General features: G+C 37.9%; 1 protein-coding gene across 9 annotated transcripts in view; it reads left to right on the top strand.

Annotated features, from left to right (window-relative positions):
- ROR2 (receptor tyrosine kinase like orphan receptor 2) overlaps nucleotides 1-20,432 on the top strand; it is a 149,128-nt gene that overhangs the window by 74,904 nt on the left and 53,792 nt on the right. Inside the window, exons 1-2 of one of the 9 annotated variants that reach the window (XM_083818961.1) lie at nucleotides 4,501-10,820; nucleotides 12,356-18,262. The exons of 2 other annotated variants lie outside the window; for them this stretch is intronic. Coding sequence is in view for 1 of the 7 variants with exons in the window: in XM_083818959.1 (XP_083675085.1) it covers nucleotides 19,806-19,815 (10 nt within the window). In the remaining 6 variants the exon portion in view is untranslated. 6 more of the 9 variants (XM_083818962.1, XM_083818963.1, XM_083818960.1 and 3 more) reach the window with 6 other exon arrangements.

Below are 20,432 nucleotides of genomic sequence, written 5' to 3' on the forward strand. Positions count from 1 at the left end.
ATCCACCAAAGATCAAGTTTTCATGTTTGCCTCAAGGTTTTTGTTTGTTTGTTTTTATTTTGAGACAGAAAGAAGATATTTCTGCTTAACCAGATAGTCCGAAATACATATGAGGGTATTTAAAATCAGTTCTAGTGAGGTCTCCTAGATTGCTACAGCATGTACTGCATGGATGAAAGAACAAGATAGATTGTGTGTGTTGCATTTAAGTTGCTGAATCCTGTATTTACAATTTCGTTATGTATTGATGTTTCTTTACCATTCATTCTCATCCCCAGAACTGTCCTTGTTTGGTCAATATAATTATAATGATAATGTTCCTACTGCATAATTGCAGTGTTGCAGGGTTTATATGCTTAGTACTAATATGCTTGGGAAAACATTGAAAATTGAAGTGTGATGGTTCAGTGACTGTTAAAACAGTCTGACATCAGTTGTGGACACTGTCCACAATTGTCAATTTTAGCCATGTTTAGTGTTGACTGTGCAAGAAAGTCAGATTTATTTTTATTTTTTTAAATATATAATTAAACATATTAACTGATAGAACATGTCACAGATGATGTGTTTATTTCACCTCAAGAGTGGCTTAGTTTGGTTTATCGGAGGACTGAGAAATAAAGCTTATCACCATAAAATGCAGGCCACATAAACACCATAAGGTTGCTTTAGCCAGTACATCCGAGCTATATAGTTTCTGGGATCATGCCAACATTGCTATTCCGGCTTTCGACTAGTTGTGTTTAACAAACGAAGTCTTGAATACTTGCCTCCCTTTGTCACATATAGGAGATGTTGTTACTTGGCATAGTGGTGGCAGCTTCCAGAGAAGACCCTTCACCACAGAGCAAGAGGGGTCTCTGGCAGAAGGTGTTCTTCTCTCATGACCTATATGGATCACTCCCTGGCCAGTCTTGGCACATAGTTCAATGTCTGGTTTACTCTTCATGGCTCAGATGTTCCTTCTGCTCAGCCTTGAGCCTATGGAGAGACTATGTGCAGACTATCAGGTCCGTGTAGCAGAAGATAAAGGGAAGGAGGGGGCTGTGTGGAAAGGAAGCTCACAGACAGCAGCTGAGCAGGCCAAGTCCACAGGGAACATCACTCAGCTCTGTTCCGTGTTCTTGTGTTCTTCCTTCCCATGTCCAGTGTGCAGGTTCCAGCAGTGACCCACCTCCTGCCATAGTGGAGATTAATGCCTGATTCCTTCCAGTGTCTGCAAAATGGCTGGTGTTGGCAGCAGTCAGGGCTGCTTGGACTCCATGCCTGGGCCTTGTAGAGGTGATGTGAGGAAATGGCTTGGAAAACTGAAATGCTGCTTAAAAGGAAGAATTGTTCTTGCTGTTGTACTGCATTGCGCTTCATACAGTCTCATAAATTCCCAGTTTCCTCTTTTTCTGATACTGTGACTGAACAACAGAAGAGCGGGGTGACTGCCTGCTGAGAACCAGAACGTTTATGGGCCTATCCATACCTGGGGAGGTCATGGATACAGGCATTTTTGTAACAGCACAGTTTTATCCATTTTGTAGCATCTGGACTGTCTAAACAGGTATCATGCAACTTCAGTTTTATCGGCTTAATTAAACTGGATGAACTTCATGTTTTTAGAGTAACTCATACTGGCTTGTAAGAAAATTAAGTTTTATAAAAAGTTATTTGCTTTTCTGTGATAAATGAGTTGTTGAAATTATGATTGTTGTAAGCAATCATATACATGTTACATACCTGTATGTATAGCTATAAGCTTATACCTGTATGGTACAACTGCAATAGAAAACTTTTACTGGGTAGCTCTCTGAATGGATTTTCTTCATTTGAATAGTAATATATTCAAGATGATCAGTGGAGCTAGTGAGATTTTAAATAAACTGTATAATATCATGATATTTGCAGTCCTAATATCAAAAGTGTGGATTTAATATCATACTAAATATATGCCAATAAGAATTACAACAGGGAAAAAAAAAAGACTAGAATTTAACATCAAGTAATATTAACAAGAAAATCAGTCTTATGGGAGGAAGATTGATTAAGTCAGCAATGTAATGGAGGAGGACAAAAAGTGCTTTAGTACTGTGTTTTTGCTCCAGAATGCCTAAGTTGTATCACAAGCTGAAATTTCCACTTTTCAACAATTTATATTTTGCTTAAGTGACAGCACCATCCGGTTAAACGATAGACCTTCAGACTGGGATCAAGGGTGCATCAAACTAACTCTAAAAAAGTTTTCAGGTAATTGTGAAATAGGCTAAGCTAGTTCTGCTTCTGCTTTTGCTTGCTATTATTATTATTAATTTTATTATACAATGGTATCAGTTTGCTAAATGTTTAAATGGAAAAAGAAAAGAACACAAAAACCTTGCTGCATGCATTTATTTCACATGAAATTGTCCTTAATGTGTTCATTAACATTCAGTATCAAACTCTTTGAATTTGGAGTGCCAGCTATCCAAGGTTCCAGACCTATGTTAGGGGTTTGAACTGGTCTGTCTTCATCTATGTAACTTGGCTGTGCAGAACGTACCACCTTGTACTCCGAGCATGCCCTTTTAAGTGCCTGTTCATTTCTGTCTGACAAGAAACTGAAGATAAATTCATAGCATCTGATGACTTAATTGCAAGCAACTGGATGAAGCCTTTTCATTGTACAGTCTCAGTAATTATGGAGGTGTTGTTATGTATTGGTCTATTCTCTCACATGTCTGGTCTATTCTCTCACATGCCTGCTGACAGCATGAGGGAGAATGGGCTAAAGTTGCACCAGGGGAGGTTTAGGTTGGATATTAGGAAAAAACTTCTTTACCGAAAGGGTTGTTAGGCATTGGAATGGGCAGCGCAGGGAAGTGGTTGAGTCACCATCCCTGGAGGTCTTTAAAAGACATTTAGATGTAGAGCTTAGTGATATGGTTTAGTGGAGGACTTGTTAGTGTTAGGTCAGAGGTTGGACTCGGTGATCTGGGAGGTCTCTTCCAACCCAGATGATTCTGTGATTCTATATCAAAGGGGCTACTAAGCTCCCAAGTGAAAACTTTAAAGAAATGACATTCTGTGGGCTTAGATGAGGTAAGGTAGTGCCTCCTTTGTTCTTTTGATATATTTTACTTTTCAGGGGAGTTCCCTGTATGCTTCCGCACAGACACAGTACACTGTTATTTAAAGACCAAAAGTGAAAACACTGTTTATATGCCATGAGAAAGGGAGGACATTTGTCTTCAAGGAGATTGTTTATTTATTTATTTAAGTTCAGATAATGTGTAGGGATGGTGCCCCCCAGCAAATCCTACTGCTGGGGTCATACTACCATATCTGTAGAGCTTCTAAATCTATCACTTTGATTTTTTAACAAAAGAAGAAAATGAATTGTTGCACTCTTTCTCAACAAAAGTAATCTCTGCTCTGCATCAAGACTTTCCTGGTGCTATGAAAGAAAACTGAAATGGTTTTAGCAGAGGGGTTAAGTTGTTTCCAAGGACTGTATTTATTCTGTATTTTCCTCCAGGTTCTAGGCAAAGAAGATCAGGGTACAGAAGAATTTAAATGAACTTAGATACTTTTGTCTATATTTAAGCATCTGAACTTTATAAGTCTACATTTGAAAACAGTAAAACTTCTGCTTTCAATTTTCTCTTTGTTGTACAACAGTAAAGGAAAGACTGGTTCTCTGACAATTAAAAGTTTCAAGTATTTTACCGGCACCTCTTCTGCTGACTGGTACAATGTATTTTAGCGGCAGTGTAGTTTAATATGTATTTATTAAATTTTCTCATTTTCACGACATTTAAGCAATGTTAATATAATCATTTATTGCCCATGGTTGTGCTGTTTGTGCATAAAACAAACCTTGGAAAAATATTTAAATGAAATTTCTTTAACATGTGTATGGAAGAGAATGTAGCATTTCAAGAATATGTTTTTAATTTGTATCATGGTGACTTAGAAAATGCAATATTATCTATAGTAGTGAATTGAACTGATTGTTTCTAGTTACCATGGACTTCAAGATTTTCAAACTGGACCTCAGCATCTCACCTCATTTTTATTCATGGACCGTAAGAGGAAAATAGGGTTTCCTGCCTTTTAAAATCCCAGTTGGTTTTTCAGCATTGAATGAAGAAGTTGAAATTTGAATTGAAACAAATATTCACTATGCACCTGCAGGATAGTCTGTCGAAAGCTGATTTAACGTTTCAACATATTCTGGCTCTAGTGGCTTTGACTTTGGCATCTACTTCTTCAGGGGTTTGACTTTCACTTAACACTTTAAATACTACTGAATATTTTTGCACTCTATATTATTATTATTATAATATATTATTAATAATATATTAATAATATAATATATTATAATATAATTATATTATATAAATTATTATTATATAAATTATATATAAAATTATAATATAATATAATATATTAATAATATATAATAATATATTATTATTATTATTTTATTTTATTTATATATATATTTGCACAGGATAGCATCATTTCATATACTAATGGGTAATTTAGCAAGAAAAATCTCTCTAAAAAGAAAAAGATACACAAGCCAACAATTTATTTATTTATAATATTTTTCCACCATCCTTAGGTAGATCTGGCTCTCTGAGAAAGGAAATTTGGTAGAAAGTGTTGATACATTTTCCTACTTTACTAAACATAGTTTTTTGTTTGTTTGTTTGTTTTTCACTTCAGAAGCAGACAGATGGGGGCTGATTTAGTCCTGCCAATCTACCATTTATACAGGTTAACTTTTTGTCCAAGTGTTACAATGTATGTTTTAGTCAAAATTCTTCTGCAAATGATTTCTGCCTTGGGAAAATTTCACTTTCAAGCATAGAGTGGTACATACAATCCATTTTTTCTCCACAAATTTGTTTGAAACAGACATGTTTCATCATGGAGTATGCGATCTTGTGCACAAGTAAAAGTGTTTTACCATGTGCAGGTGGTACTGCCTCCCTGCCAAACATATAGGGAGCTTACCTTTGCAAGGCAGGTCCTGTTCTAAATACCATGCAGAACTCAGCTTCTCACAGGTGACAAACCGGCTTTAATATTAGACATCTTTACAGCCTGCTAGAGAGGGATGACAGGCTTTGTTTTCTTTTGCAAAATAATTCCAGCTTCGTGTAATCCTTCTTCCTTCCTTCACAGTATATTTTTGAAAGCACTTTTCTCCCTTGATCATGAGCATAGAAAACTCTTTTAAGGTCTACATTGCTAGGTAGAGTTTTTGTATGTTTATGACTTCTATCACATAATTTTTCTTTTAAACTGTGTGCTTACACAGAGGCAAGCTGGAAAATTGAGTGTTTCTAGAAGGCTGTCTGACAATCAAGGTAATGTCATATTTTCCAGCAGGAATACCAGATCTATGTCGTGTGTGATTTAACCAGCAGTTTCTGCATGAAGAACAGTATTCACTTTGTTTATTGGAGGATTACTGAAAATCCTATAATTCATCACTAGTCTGTCAGAAGCAAGTTTTGGCTGATTTAGTGCCTCATTCAGAATTGAAATGTACATATTTTACCCTACATGTTGAGTGTTCTGTTTCAAGTCCTACATTCTAGCTTTGTGTAGAATACAAATAGCCCTAGTATATATTTTTGTAAAATGAGAAACCATATTAATAAAAGAAAATGCTTTGAGGCATGTTGCTACCAGGTTAAAATGTACTGCTAACTTGTTATAAAGCTGTTTTTCAAAACAAAACAACTATTTGGGCTATATGGTTATTATAATGAATGACGAGAGACGGTAGTACTTTTTCACACATAAGCTAGTACATGTACTGTAAGTTATCTGCATTAGTTGACTTTAGGAGAAGAGTAAATGCCTATATTTAATATCCTATTTCTTACATCAATCACACAACTCTTGCATCTATTAGATACCTCAGTGTGTTAGGTGGCAAGCACAGGCCACTAAAAATCATAGATAGACATTAATATTTCTTGCTTCCTTAAAACCTCTAAGCTATCCTTTCTCTCTGCTGGCACTTACTTTGTTTAGCTGCATGGTATAAACAAGAGGATGAACAATCATGACTACATGTGTAGGTATTTTATCCAAAGTTATATTTTCATTTTCTGTAACATCAGGAGCTCCATTGTTCTGACTGCAGAATATTTGGGTTGTGCAGGCCTTATAAACTTGTATAGCTAAAGCCCTGCTTGATGTTGGGGCAAGCATTTTGATTAGGGCATAAATTGTTGTATGTACAGATTCCATTTCCTTATGAAAAAGGCTAAGAGGTCAGATATAAACCATGTGTGCTTCCTCTGGTTTTGCTCCGTTGCTGTCAGACTGCTCTCAGAAAGAGTGATTGGAGAAGATTTAGGTATGCTTATGTTTCCTTACATGTCATCCAGAAGGTTGAATGACTTTCTAGAATTAAGTAGCAAGCTGTACTTTCAAAACTAATGTTTAATTAAATGACTTAGCTTGGTTAGCCACTTTGCAGCAAATGACAAGTTGCAACTAATTGCTTTTTCCAGATATTAATTAATAAATTGAAAACCTCTGGGAACAGGATTACCCATCCAACAATTAATTATTCTTGTAGTTAAAAAGGATTTTATGCAAACATATTTCATTACTGCCTACAAATTAAGCTATTAATGTTTTCTTCTAAAAATAAAGTCATTGCTATTATTCATGGAGACTCAGTCTTTTGAGCTTGAGATGAAAAAACCAACAAAGACAAAGTAGCATTTCAAATTAATAATATCCCTGAGCAAAGTAGTTGTGCACTTGATGCTAGATAACTCACTCTTCCAGGGCTTTCTATTTGGGACCACCAAACTGTATTTCAGATGTCACAGATTATTTCCTTCTTGACTTTTTTCACAGATCTTCTTAAGACCTTTCCAAGACACTAGGTTGCCTTTTAACCTTTACTCTTCTGATCTGTGAGAGTGAGGTTTGAGTAGTTTACACCACGGAGGTCAAAACTAGATGCTTAGGTGTTACAGTTAAAGGAGGTTATGGTTATACTAGACAAGTGCAATGTGCTCTAGTTGACTCTGCTTGGCAGGGTGGTTGGACTAGATGATGGTCCCTTCCAACCTCAACCCTTCTGTGATTCTGTGAAGTGGGTAGATGCTCTGCTGAGAATTTCCTTTGCAGCTGGCTTCCTGCTTTCTCTCTGCTGGAATCTCTTCTCCCTCTACCACTCTCTAAGGCTTTTTCCTATTATCCTGCAGTCCCTCTGTATCTCTGCTCCCCATTCCCTTCTGAAGACTTCTTCAGACTTCCTGAGGTCTACTTGCATCTATTTTGCCTTTTTTTGCCTTGCTTTTTATTCAATTTCATAAGTAAGTTCTCCCCTTTTTGTTGTTGTGGTTGGTGTGTTTTTGTTGGTTTGGCTTGCTAAAGTGAAGTTGCAGCACATGCTACTCAGCAAGGGGCTTGCCTGATCAGCCAGATGTGCACCTTACAGATGGCAAATGTGCCCTTCCTCACTCACCAACTGGCAATCAAGAGATTTGCATGTTTTGACAGCCTTGGGCTAAGCACTACAGTCTTCCTTACAAACAGGCAGAAGCTAAGACAGAATATTAACTTCATGACCCATAGGTGCTGTAGGTCTGAGATGTGTCTGCTTCCTTACATGAACAAGCAATGAATGATAGCAGTAAATAAAATCCTTTTGAATATTCCAAATACTGTGTATCATTTCTGGTATAGATGGCACCTTGGTTTTACTGTTATTTTCAGTATTAAATGTGATGATAGGGAAGACAGGGCAACACGTTTATGCCATCGTATAAAACTCAAAATCCAAACGTTTGTGAAAAACAATCTGTTCCACAAACACAAGCCGTTATTCCAGACACAGTAAATTGAAAATCAGTGTTTTGCAGTGACCTGAGATGTTGATGGGCTCAGTCTTCAGAACAAAAGATGCACATAGTGCTTACCCAGAGCTGGGCTATGAGAGCATCTAGTCACTCTGAATGGGAAACTTCACTGGTGTGCTTTATTCCTCTACCTTTTCTCCCAAAGTGTCCTGAAGAAGGTCAGCCATACCACAGGTATCATCAATGTCTTGTTGAGTAACGCAGGTCTTTCTCTAAATCCCCCTCCCCAGCCCCATTTTCCACACCTACTTTCCCTTGCTTCCACAGAACTAGATATAGTGTCCCAGGGGCAGCTTCTGTAAGCGTGAGTTAAGAGTGCAGGTCTGATGTCTTGGCTCATTAAAGGAAATGGAAATCCCATCTCACTGAGGTCATAAACACTCACCTTTGTGCTGGGTACATGGTCACTACCAGTGTTTTAATATCAATTCCTTAGCTTCTGTAAGTGTCTTTTAAGGTCTGAAATGTTGAATCCAGAATGCCATTTTATTAACTTTTCGAACTAGCATTCTAAAAATTACTTGAATCTTAAGAGGTATTTGCTTAAAGGGTATTGGAGGAATGGAACTGGAAAGAGAAAAAAAAATCTATAATAAGATTTACTGCATACATATTGATGCACATACAGTACACTCCCACCTATGCTAACATGCCCTTTGCAGTATAATATGGACTGTGGGTTGCTCAATTGCCTGCTAATAACGTTCAAATCTTTTGATACAGAAAACAAAACAAAACAAACTAAAAAAAAAGTGCACTTAAAAGGCTAGAGATAAAAGATACAAGAGTTCCTGCTACTTCTGTGGACACTGTGAATATCAAGATCAAAAGGCTCCCTATTTGCAAAGGGTCACCCATTTCTATTTTTGAAGAATTGCAGACTGCCAGACTTGGTTTAAGTTCAGTTAGGAGATTGTTTAGTATGTAGGTAATAACTCTTCCATAACACATTTCTCCAGAGCTGTTGTTTACACATGAGCAAAGTTACACATTTTTAAAAATGAAAGGAGACTTGAAAACGTAGCAATGTCTGTTTATGGATTTTACAAAGTTAAATCCTAACAGTCAAGCAACATGACTAGCAGATGTGAGAAGTAACCTAATCTACATTGCTTGCTTGCTAAAATTATTCCAAAAGATTTTAGGGAAGAATATTTTACTGTTATGATTCTACATATTTAAGTCAACTTAGTAGGGTTGGTGAAACTTGATTTTCTTCAGATACGTAAAATGTATAGCCCATCTCTGCATAAATGCACAATTCCTAAAACAACCCTGTTACTGTTTAAACAGCTAGTATAAATAATGAACCACTCCATTACCAAGAATATAAATAAATGTAGACAAGTAAGGGTTCTCTAGAGCTGAAAGTTTAGGTTATGCAAAAACTTCAACAGCTGTAATTTGTAGGTCCTTGTAGACTGAGGGGTGTGAGTGATGTAAACTCTAGAAAGCCGACATTTAATGTCTGTCTATTTTGTCATTCTGCCAAAAGGCAGGACTTCACTGTTATGTTTCTTTTGCTGTGTACAAATTTTGAATAGGGCAACATCTGGCAGAAAAAATCCACAAAATACATTTAGCTATGCAGTGCTGTAAACAGAGCACAGTGTTCTGCTGCATTATGAGTGATGAGTCACTATTTTAGAGAAGACTGGTCATAACCATCTTTTGCCTGGATAAAACTAAGAAATAAGAAGAATAGAGGAGCAAAATACATTAATTAAAATCTATTTCTTCACATGTTATGACTTAAGAGTTAGTTTAGTAGTAAAAGCTAGATGCATCAGAAGTGTTCTTACTAGATCATAATCTAAAAAGTTAATTTTTCCTTGGGCTTAGCTAGCTGAGGAGATGTAGGGTCCTCAAATCTGAGCCCTTAAATCCCCACGGTTAAGTACTTAATTGGAAGCAGCTGAGTTCTCCCCTCTATCCTCAAGTAACCATGCACCTGTAACTTCAGTGATCCACAGTGGAAAATGGCTTAACCAACATCTCAGATATTTGGTCAATTTTGGTGAGAATGTAACGTTTAAAGACCTAAAGTAAAGTGAGAAAATGTAAAACTTTTCACTAGGGTTAGTGCAAGTCTTTTGGCTTAAACTGTTTAAGTGAAAACATGGGGAAAGTTAAGAGCTTTCCTTTGGGCAAGGGAGTTTGGGAGAGAGGGAAAGATGGAGGGAAAGAGAAAGGGGGAGACTGACTGTAACAAGGTGAAATGTATCCTGGTTCAGGGAAAGTTTTAAACAGAGAATCATTCATATTTTATGGCTCTTGTCCAGAATATTTACAGAAACACTGAAGTCTCTACTGTCAGTTAATCTGAGAATACGACTACGCAAGCAATCCCAAGCTACCGAGACACTGTGCTATGTGCCCAGTGAAGATACAGAAGTAAAGCAGGGTGTGGCTCTTAGCTGCTCATTTTGAAATACAATAATGATCTCTGTGAGTTCATTTCTTCCTCTTTATTTAAAGCTACATATTTTGATTAGACTGCCGAACCTTCACTTCGTTTATTGCCATAAAATAGCAACATTTTTCACACCAAGACTATGGATAAGCAGTCCACCCCTCTTTGCAGGTGTAAGGACTGTCACCTAAGCATGCAGCCTTCTAGGAAACGAACAGATAAGTGGGAAAAAATGGAAACAGGAAGAAAATTAGTTGATTAATGGCTCTATTAATTCCAAGGGTATCAGAGACTTTGAAAATAGTTTTGGATGTTAAGTAGCAACTTCAGGGATCCTTTGCATAAGAAATGGTCATGTGATGGTAATGTCCCCTTCTGCTACTTGATTCCCAACAGCATCAAGCTTTACCATACCCATGGAAAAGGCAAAGCTGGCCAGTACAATTTATCACCATTACTTCTGTCCTTGGGAAACTTTCTGCAGGCTTCCTAGGGCAAGTGCTACTCCAGGCAGCAACAGTGAAAGGTACCAAAAGGTATGCCTGCAGTATACCTGCCCTGCCACCGCTCATACACGAAAGGGTAGTGGCTTTGTCACTTCAGACTTCCTTTTCATTTGCCTCTGGGATTCAGACTGCACATTCAACTCAATTTGAAGATTTTTATTGTTTTTTAATTATTATTATTATTATTTTTTTTCCATTGCTCAGTCTGGCTTATACACTTCCCCCCCTTTACTCAAAAATGATACCTAATGTGTGTGTTTGTATGGCACCATCTAAGGAGCCAATCAGGGGAATTATTTTGGCTATCAGAATTTCTTTAATATTTCTATGCATAATAAAAATAATGTCTAATAACCTCCACAGCTGTGTCCCCCATAGCTAGGGGATCACAGGTACAAACAGGAGGTAAGTCACTTTTGGTCGTACACTGGAACAGGCTCCCCAGTGAAGTAGTCACTGCACCAAGCCTGTCTGAATTTAAGAAGCGTTTGGACTGTGCACTTAGTCACATGGTCTAAACTTTTGGGCAGACCTGTGCGGTGCCAGGAGTTGGACTTGATGATCCTTATGGGTCCCTTCCAACTCGGGGTATTCTATGATTCTATGATTCTATGACTTTGATTATCTGAATTTAAATCTAGACCTAAAAAAGTGAGGTGGAAGAATAAGAAAAATTACTAAATCAGGTTTCTTGACAAGCTTCAGCTGGAGGTGAATGGATGGACTCTAGTTAATGCCAGTCCCACTCCCCGTGAGGAAAATTAAAAAAAAAAAGGGAGGGGGGGGGCGGAATGTGGCAAAAAATTAAACACACTCTTAGGTGTAGTAACATATTTCTGCTAATCTAATAATCAAAAAGCACATTTTCAAATGCCTGGGATTTGTAAATGATTATGTTTTAATAACTTAAGGCATATAGTATTCCAGAGACACCATAAATACTAATGCTTTTCCAGAGTTGTCTTATCTTTGAAAATCTTGAAGTCTGAAAGAAACTTACATTAGAGTGCATTATTTTCTAGGTGAATATGATTTTTTAAAAGCTATTTTGGAGTTCAAAGGACATCTAACCTGTACAACTAACACAAGACTTTCTTCTTCCATCCTAAAGGAATGCTTCTGTTGGCCTGTTGCACAGCATATAGCAGAGAATTAACAAATGAATTATTAACAAAAACATATTTGTTTCTATCCTCAAGTCCTGTCATCATCTTCAGTTCTGTTATGTACAACTTCTACTCTTGAAAAGATTTCCCATAGCTAAAATATCAGAAACACTCAGAAAATTACAGTGTTTAATAACACAAAAAGATTAAAGTAATGTGAACAGAATAATTCTGTTGCTATTAGTATTAAATTATAGTTTAGTCCGCAGATATCCTCCTCTAAATTTTGGTCAGTCCCTTTTATGTTCTAATTGACTGAAGTGGGATGTATAACTACAACCTTTGTTCCTGTGGTTGTTTGCCAACCTGGGTTCATACTTCCACTAACCTTAGCTAGAAATTCTGAAGAGGAAACTAGTGTACATATTGATTTCACCTTATTTTTTATTCTGTCTACAGCATAACTGCACCTAAGCAGCGTCTTTCGAATGATTAATCACTGCAATACAAGAAAACTACAGAAATTCAATCATCCTTGTATCCTGTAATGATTTTACTCAATATACCTCATTATCCACACTTTTGTAGTGAACTGACATAGCTGGATCTTATACTAACATAGCTAATATCTTAATTGTAGTTGATATGCTCGCACTGAAAAGGAAAATGCATATGTAAGTACTTAGTTACTGACTTGCTTGTAGTTGTACTGGAGCTCTATTAATAGCACCATTCTAAATCTCCTAAAAAAAAAAAAAAAGTATAGCAATCAGAATGCAATAAATCAAAAGGTGGTAAAGCCTTGTGTGCTAACTAGAGCAGCACGGGGCAATTGATCAAGTCAAATTTTACCATAAATTTTTAGCCCATTGAGTATTACCATTTTATGACTTAAGCCGACAAGGTCACTTCAAATCTGCTTAAAAGTCCTGTTACAGTAACACAATACGGTATATATGTGGCCTCTTCTGTGGAGTAGTTTCACAAAGTCCTGCCAATCCAAGTGACTGAATGTTCGCGGTGCCTTTGTCTCATGAAAAGTAATTGGTAAAGCAGTGGAGCCGGATTGCAATAAGTGAATTCAATCCTTCTGTGACCACTAAAAGTTGAGTTGCTGTGCCGTGGTAGCGATAGGCATTTCTCAAAGCTGGCTTTTGTAAAATCTTCTTATTTGTCATTATTATTTAGTTTACTTTTACCATGGGCATTTATGCCAGTTATGGACTCATTCTGCTTTTGTTCCTTTTCTCAAACTCTTATTAGCAGTTGTGAACATGAAAGAATTGCAGTGCTACATACTTAACTCTGACTGCTTTTTTGAATTCTACATGAGCTGTGAAATTTGGAATCCTTTACAGGTTTTGAAGGGAAAACTTGGATATTTTTTATTTTTTTATTTTTATTTTTTTGTAGTTATTTTCGTGTGGAAGAGGAAAGAAGAAAAAGAAAGATGTATAAGTAGTGCAACCAGATTTGATTCCTGGATATGTATATATATGATTTTTTTTTCTGTTCATTTACTGTATTTACATAGATATATCATGTTTGTATGTTCAAATTTATGATCACTTCTCTGTTAGGAAGTCCAGTATATGTTGCGTCGGTGTGGCAAGAACAAGAAGAAAGTAGAGTTCATTTACCCTGTGTTATGACTAAGATTTCCTGCAATATCTGTTTTGCTGTGTTTTAGTTTTATTGGAGATAGCTGCGTTTAAATATATACAGAGTTTTTTTTTTTTTAAGAATAAAATATCCATATTTTCCTAGTATGGGAGTGTCATAGGAGAAAATGCAAATAATATATTTTTTTCATTTAATAGATAAACTGAAAACTCTTAGAATGTGTTTCAGGTATGACTTTCCTAGGAGGCATCGTAATAGGCTTTATAATGATAGTTTCTTCTGAAAAGTCATACTAGCTCTTCCGTATTGCATAAGCAGGAGATCCTAATGGACAGTCAGGTAACTGAGCAGAGCACTTAATAACCTATTATCTGTACAGTGCTTACTTTATCAAACAAGTGAGGCTAGGTATTTCAGATTAATATATACAAAACAGAATACAGAGACAGAGCAAAGAAAAACAGACTAACCCAGAATGACAGGGTCAAGGGCAATATATCCACTGGTTGGCTTTCTGGGTCATAGTAGTTTTAAATATTTGAGAAGCCATTCCAAGAGTAATACAGAGTTCTTTGTTTTGCGATAGATCTTTGACCAGATCTTATCTACATTCATAGAGCTGGACTGTAAATCACCATGTCTCTTTCATGTTTGCTGCTTTGTAGAAAACTTAAGAGGCAGCAAGTAATGGCCTTAGTGGAGGATCCAGAGGAGCTTTTCCCAGTGTTTTCTTAATTTGATGTCTAGTGGTAGAAAGTACAGTACATTCAAATAATTACGCTAGTCTTTTCAAAGACGCATTTCTTCATTTCCACAGGACACAGCTCACAGTTAGGTTGTGGTAAACTTATTGCTTGATGCTTTCAACAGAATTTTCCGAGTATTTTCCCAAAACATCCAAAGTAGATGTCAGAAAAAATAAGCTCCAATACCTTTAGTACTACAGTAACAGCTACCTAACGCAGGTACTTCTGTCATGATTTAAAAAAAAAAAAAAAGTCTGTTGTTGAATATTGTTATAGAAAGATGTAGATTCTCACATACACCCTAAAAGTGAGGAGGAAACACTAACAAACATTTTAAATAGATAAGTCTGAACAATTCATGCCTAATAGTAGTAGCAAAAAACCCACCCTCTTTTATTGAAACTGGTGGCAGATATACTAAACCTTCCTGGTCTTATGTACAGTAAGTCACCTCTGACCACTTTATTGCTGGCATCTCTGTGACTGTTAGCAAAGCTAGCTACTTGCTGCTAATACTTATGGTAGTCTTTTGTCATGCAAACTTCATTAACTAGAAATGAGACCGAGTACCCAGATAACAATCAGATAACTGTTTCTATTTCAGTGGAGTTTTGACAGGTTAAACTCAAACAGATGGTCTTATTTTGTAACAGGAATTCCACGTGTTTTGTTGGGAAACAAACTGTTGGCATCACAGTATCTTTGTCTAGTGTGTGCGACAAAATGACCGAACGTCTGAGAAGTGCACTTGGCTTTGAATTCATTCTGCCTGTCAACTATATTGGACCATTGTGGGTTTCCCTGTTCCACCCTGCTTGACCAGGCATGCAATTACCACTCCACCACATCATGGCTCCTTTTGATCTTGACTGAGCCCCTGATCTGTGCATACTGACCTTGAATGGCTGTCTTCTCAGTTTGTGGCCGTTTGCTCTCTGGATTTGGCCTGTGCAGTAGTGCAGCAAGAGCTGCTAATTATGTGGTGGGCTCAATATGAGCCATACCTGGGAAATTCACAATGCAGAGAAAGTGGATGGTCTGTGTGAATGAAGATGAAGAGGCTTGATTCTACTCCTTTTTAATACCTGTTGAAACTCAGTATGCTGGTTTCACACTGATGGACAGCTAAGCTTCACCACACCACTCTCACTGCCACTTCTCAAAGGAACAGGAGGAGAAAATATGATGAAAAAAGGCTCATGGGTTGGGGTAAGGACAGGGAGATCCCTTGCCAGTTACTGTCATGGGCAAAACAAATTCAGGGTAGGGAGATCAATGTAAATTATTGTGTATTACTAACAGACTAGAGCAGTGAGAAGTAAATTACTCCCTCCCCTCCCCCATCCACCCTCTCATATCTCCTCCTGCCGAGCAGCATAAGGGAATGGGGAATGGAGGCTGCAGTCAGTCTACAGCACTTCGTCTCTGCTGCTCCCTCACGGTCCCTCCCTGCCCCTGCTCCCCGTGGGGTCCCTCCCACGGGATGCCGTCCTTCCCGAACTGAGCCTGCGGGGGCTGCCCACAGGCAGCAGCTCTTCAAGACCTGCTCCCACACGGCTCCGTACCACGGGGTCCATCCATCCCCCAGGAGCAAACTGCTCCAGCACGGGTCCCCCACGGGTGGGCGGCAGCTCCCCCCAGACCCCCTGCTCCTGCGTGGGCTCCTCTCCACGGGCTGCAGCTCCGGCCCGGGGCCTGCTCCTGCGGGGGCTCTCCATGGGCCGCAGCCTCCTCCAGGCCACATCCACCTGCTCCACCGGGGGCTCCTCCACGGGGGGGCTGCAGCGTGGAGATCTGCTCCGTGTGGGACCCATGGGCTGCAGGGGGACAGCCTGCACCACCAGGGGCCTCTCCCTGCACAGGCCGCAGGGGAACTGCTGCTACCTGCCTGGAGCACCTCCTGCCGCACTGGCCTGGGGGCTGCAGGGCTGGTTCTCTCCCATTTTCTTACTCCTCTCTCCAACTGCTGCTGCACAGCAGATTTTTCCCTTCTTAAATCTGCTGTCACAACGGAACAGCCAGTGTCATTCACTGGCTCGGCTTTGGCAAGTGGCAGGTCCCTTTTGGAGCCTCTTGTCTAACATGGGCCAGCTGCTGGGCTCTTCTCACAAAGGCTACTCCTGCAGCCCCCCTGCTGCCAAAATCTTGCCATGTAAACCCAATACACCCAGTCAGTATTTTAGGATAAATCCAGTGTTTATAATAAACAGGAAAACTTGCCATTAGAATGTAGCTCTTTAAGCTTATCAAAGGTCTATCTTTCCACTGTGCAGTAGGTACCAACTATGCATACATTGCTTCCATGTACATCACACAAGACAATTCCATTAAAGCTTCAACAGAATCTTTCGACAACAGAGGTCTTAGATTTCCTACTAGTACCTAAACTCACACTGTTTGTTAATGTTATGCTCTGCTACAATGGCAGCTTTAATTGTTGTATATACAGTTGTAGTCTCGTTCTAGCATGTGCTCTTGCTTATTACAGCTAGCAAACTTTTTCTATATTTTGGAACTAAAACATTTTTAAAGCTGATGATAATTAACATGAAGGAAGTCAACTGCTTGTATGCTTTGAACAATTTATTTGGCAATTGCTCACGTTTGTTACAAAAAGTTCATACATGAAGACATTTGGATTGGCATGATTGGCTTTTGCTTGCAAGATTTTGGTAATGTATAATACAAGTAAGTAATACCTGTGCAAATATTTGCTTAAGGATAATGAAAACCACAGCTGTCCACTTTGATTAAGTAAACAATGGTTGCAGGGGAATGAATCAAGTGTAAAAGTAACAGTCAGATCTGTGCAGAGTACCTGCTATGTATATTTTGAAATGTTGAAATATAATAAAATGCATGAAAATAAAATATTTGTATGCCTCAATTTTAATTCATACTCTGAAGAATATTCTTCTTCCTTAAAATATGGTCTTTTTCAATTCCAAAGCTAAGGCATCTGCATCATGGCTCAGAAGTGTTAGGGATAATGTCTAGCATGTTTGGCAGTTGCTTGGAGTAGCTGCCTACTTTTGTGCACTTTTTTTGTGCACCTTAAGAGGGGAACAATTCAATTTTCCAACATTAAATATTGTTGGTTCCACACAGCTTGTTCCACTCCCTTTTATGATAGTTCATTCACAGACATGAGCTTGCTGTTACATTTGTTAAAAATAAGAGTCTAAGAGAAATAAAATCTTAAATGTGGCTGTGTGTGATTTCCAGACAAGATTTGTTCAACATATAAGTAAGACTCTGAGGTCAAGGCTCAGTGCAATGACTGAACCTTGCTATCTAAAATAAGGTCGAGTGTGTTGTTTCTAGCTTATATGTCCTGGAAACATGTGTTTCATTGGCACAGGTTTTTTTTTTTCATTTGCTTTGTTTTGTTTTTTGATAATGTAGAAGCAAATCTGACCCATGCGATGAACGAGAAATTATGTTAGTTCTGCCATCACAGCAACAATAAAGTAGAAAATATTTTAGTTTGTAAAACGGGAATTTATACGTTCAAGAGTCAGAGCTCTTCAGTGGGAAGGCACAGCTTTTAAAACCAGTTGCACTTTATACAATTGTTTCTTTCAGGACTCATTAACATGGTAGTGTGGCAGCCATGCATGCTGCTGCTGAAATGGAATCATAATAAAATGATTAATGTTGATCTTGTGATTAGCATCAGTTGCAATCATTAACTGTGTAATGAGGAATGATAGTGGGAGCTCAGGAAATCCCTGCCTGGCTTGGGGAAAAATGTGGCAGTTAGGTGGAAACTGCCAAGCGCTTTGAAGCGCCTGCTAGTGAGTGCATGCCCAGGCTCTCCTCTACACTGCTGGGTTAGAGAAGCTGCTCCTTGCTCGGTGTGTGTAGGCAGGCACGGCAGAAGGGAGCTCCAAGGCATCATCACACTGTTTGGAAGTGGCTTTGTTGGCTTGAATCTGTGGGACTGTGACTAGGTTCTCACTTGATTCATGAGCTGTCCACCCACTGGAAACTGGAAGTAAGTATATCTGGAAGTACTCTGTTCATTCTGTTTTCCACCTCAGGGTGCTACTCTTTTCTTATTATTGTTTTTGAGAAGAGCATAAGCAAACAATATCCCATCTCTTTTCATGCAGAAAAGTGTTACTTGGATCTGTTAATTAAAAGCAAATAACAAAGAGCAATTTATCAAAGTCCATTTACGCAGCTGAGCTATTTTTTTTTCCTGTAAAAGTGAAGGCAACTTAAACAACATGAGGAAGAAAAATGGGAGTCTCTTTTAGAGCAGAAAACCATTATGACTTCACTGTATGCATTCAGTTGTAATCCAAGGGATCAAATAGATTCTGCAGTAGGAAGAAAAAGACTTTTCCTGTCTAGACTCGATAAGCATAATGTTAACAAAACATGGTTTTAGATATTGCCTGTCAAATGAAGAAATATAAATAGTATTTATACATTATTATTATTATTTAAGTAAATAATTCAATTCCATGAAAACTTGGAAAAACCTAGAACAAATCAATAAGGTACAAACTTTAAGGTAATAAGGTTTCAAACTTCAAGTAGCTAGATTACATTTTTTCAGAAGTTAAAATACAGACAAGGTGTTAGTTTCCTTTACATCCTGGGATCCCTGGTGTTTGTTCTCCATATCCTGCATAAATGCAAATGTGACATATGGGCACACACATGATGCTGTTTAGCCACCGACAATCTTTGATCACAAGTACTTGGAGTGCTCACTGGTGATGTGTCTGGCCAAGGCACTTTTACAGTGATTCTGCTACTTCCTTACTTGCTCCACAGTCATTAGTACAAGCTGAACTGAGAGGAAGCAGAAGCGAGGAATTTTTCACATAGAGATCATAATTCAATATATGAAGGCTTTCAGAAGAAAACTAAGAGTTTTAAGTGCTTGAATTAGAAACCAAGATGCTTTGTGTTAAAAAGGTTTGTCCCCTCTGAGAATTGAAGCTGTTTTATTTAACCTTATGCCAACTGTTCTTGAGCAAAACCTATAGCAGAAATAATACTGACTAATGAGCAGCTGCTGATCTTTGAATACAGAATTTGATGTTACATATTGCTAGTTCAGCTTTGTGAAATCACCTTCTATCTTGACTTGGTGAAGACAAATCCCAAGAGGCTAGGTAATGCTGTAGATAGCCAGAAACATGATTTTCTGTCAGCTTGAGGCTTTTCAAAAACTGATTCTCAGTAATATGAAAGAACTTGAGCACGTATTTAATGATTTTATTTAAGAATGAGTATTGCCCTATTGTTGTGTAACTTGCCAGCCTTGGTTTCTAGGAATATTGATAAACCAGGCCTCTCACTTGGGTCCCCATGTTTCTCAAATTAGTGTTTAATATCAGGCACTTGAGCTTGAAAATTAATTATTCATTTGTCTCCACTGTGCCCTTCTGTCAGGTAGGTGGAGATTATTACTTGCTTGTAAGTACTTTTATAATACAGAAATGCTCTGATCAATCTATGTGTGTTGTTTGCTCTTGCTGTGTTTTGGAGGGCTGAGTGGCTGGCTGTTACAGACATATCTTATGAGGCTGTGTAATTTCTGATTTTGAAATATAATGTGAAAATTAATTTCTGATTTTGAAATATAAAGTGAAAATTAAAAAAAGTTCTAAGGATAAAAATCTTTCTTACAGTGGTTACACTGCCTGTAGTTGTCAACCAAGTGAGAATAACCATTAGGATATGTAACAGCAGCTTCTACTATATTTATTATGCTGTTTGATCTGTTTGGTTTTTATATTACCACCTAGATTGAGGGAGATTAATGTTGTTGTTTTGTTTCAAACATAGGAACGTATTTGAAAGTGCTTAGAAATAAATCTATTTTCAAGTATTCTACCTCACTAAGAGTGTTTTTCTGAATTGGAGTCTTAGAGATTTCAGCCTAAGGCTGCAAACAGGACTGGTATTTTTGGATTCTAAATTATTTTTCAGAAAAAAACACAGCCCTGTGAAAATTGTTGTTTCTCCCGGTTGATGGAGTGTTATACTCATAAATCATGATTATTTTCAACCTTTTGGTTGAGGCTATTTTGTTTTCACAGCCAGAAGCAGTAAAATAATCAATCATGTAATAATGCCATGGATAATTATCATGTTGCTTGGTGTTCTTTGAGCTACTGCAGGTGTGTTCAGAGCCTCTTTTGGTT

This window comes from Anser anser, assembly GCF_964211835.1.
Source record: "Anser anser genome assembly, chromosome: Z".
Lineage (NCBI taxonomy): Eukaryota > Metazoa > Chordata > Aves > Anseriformes > Anatidae > Anser > Anser anser.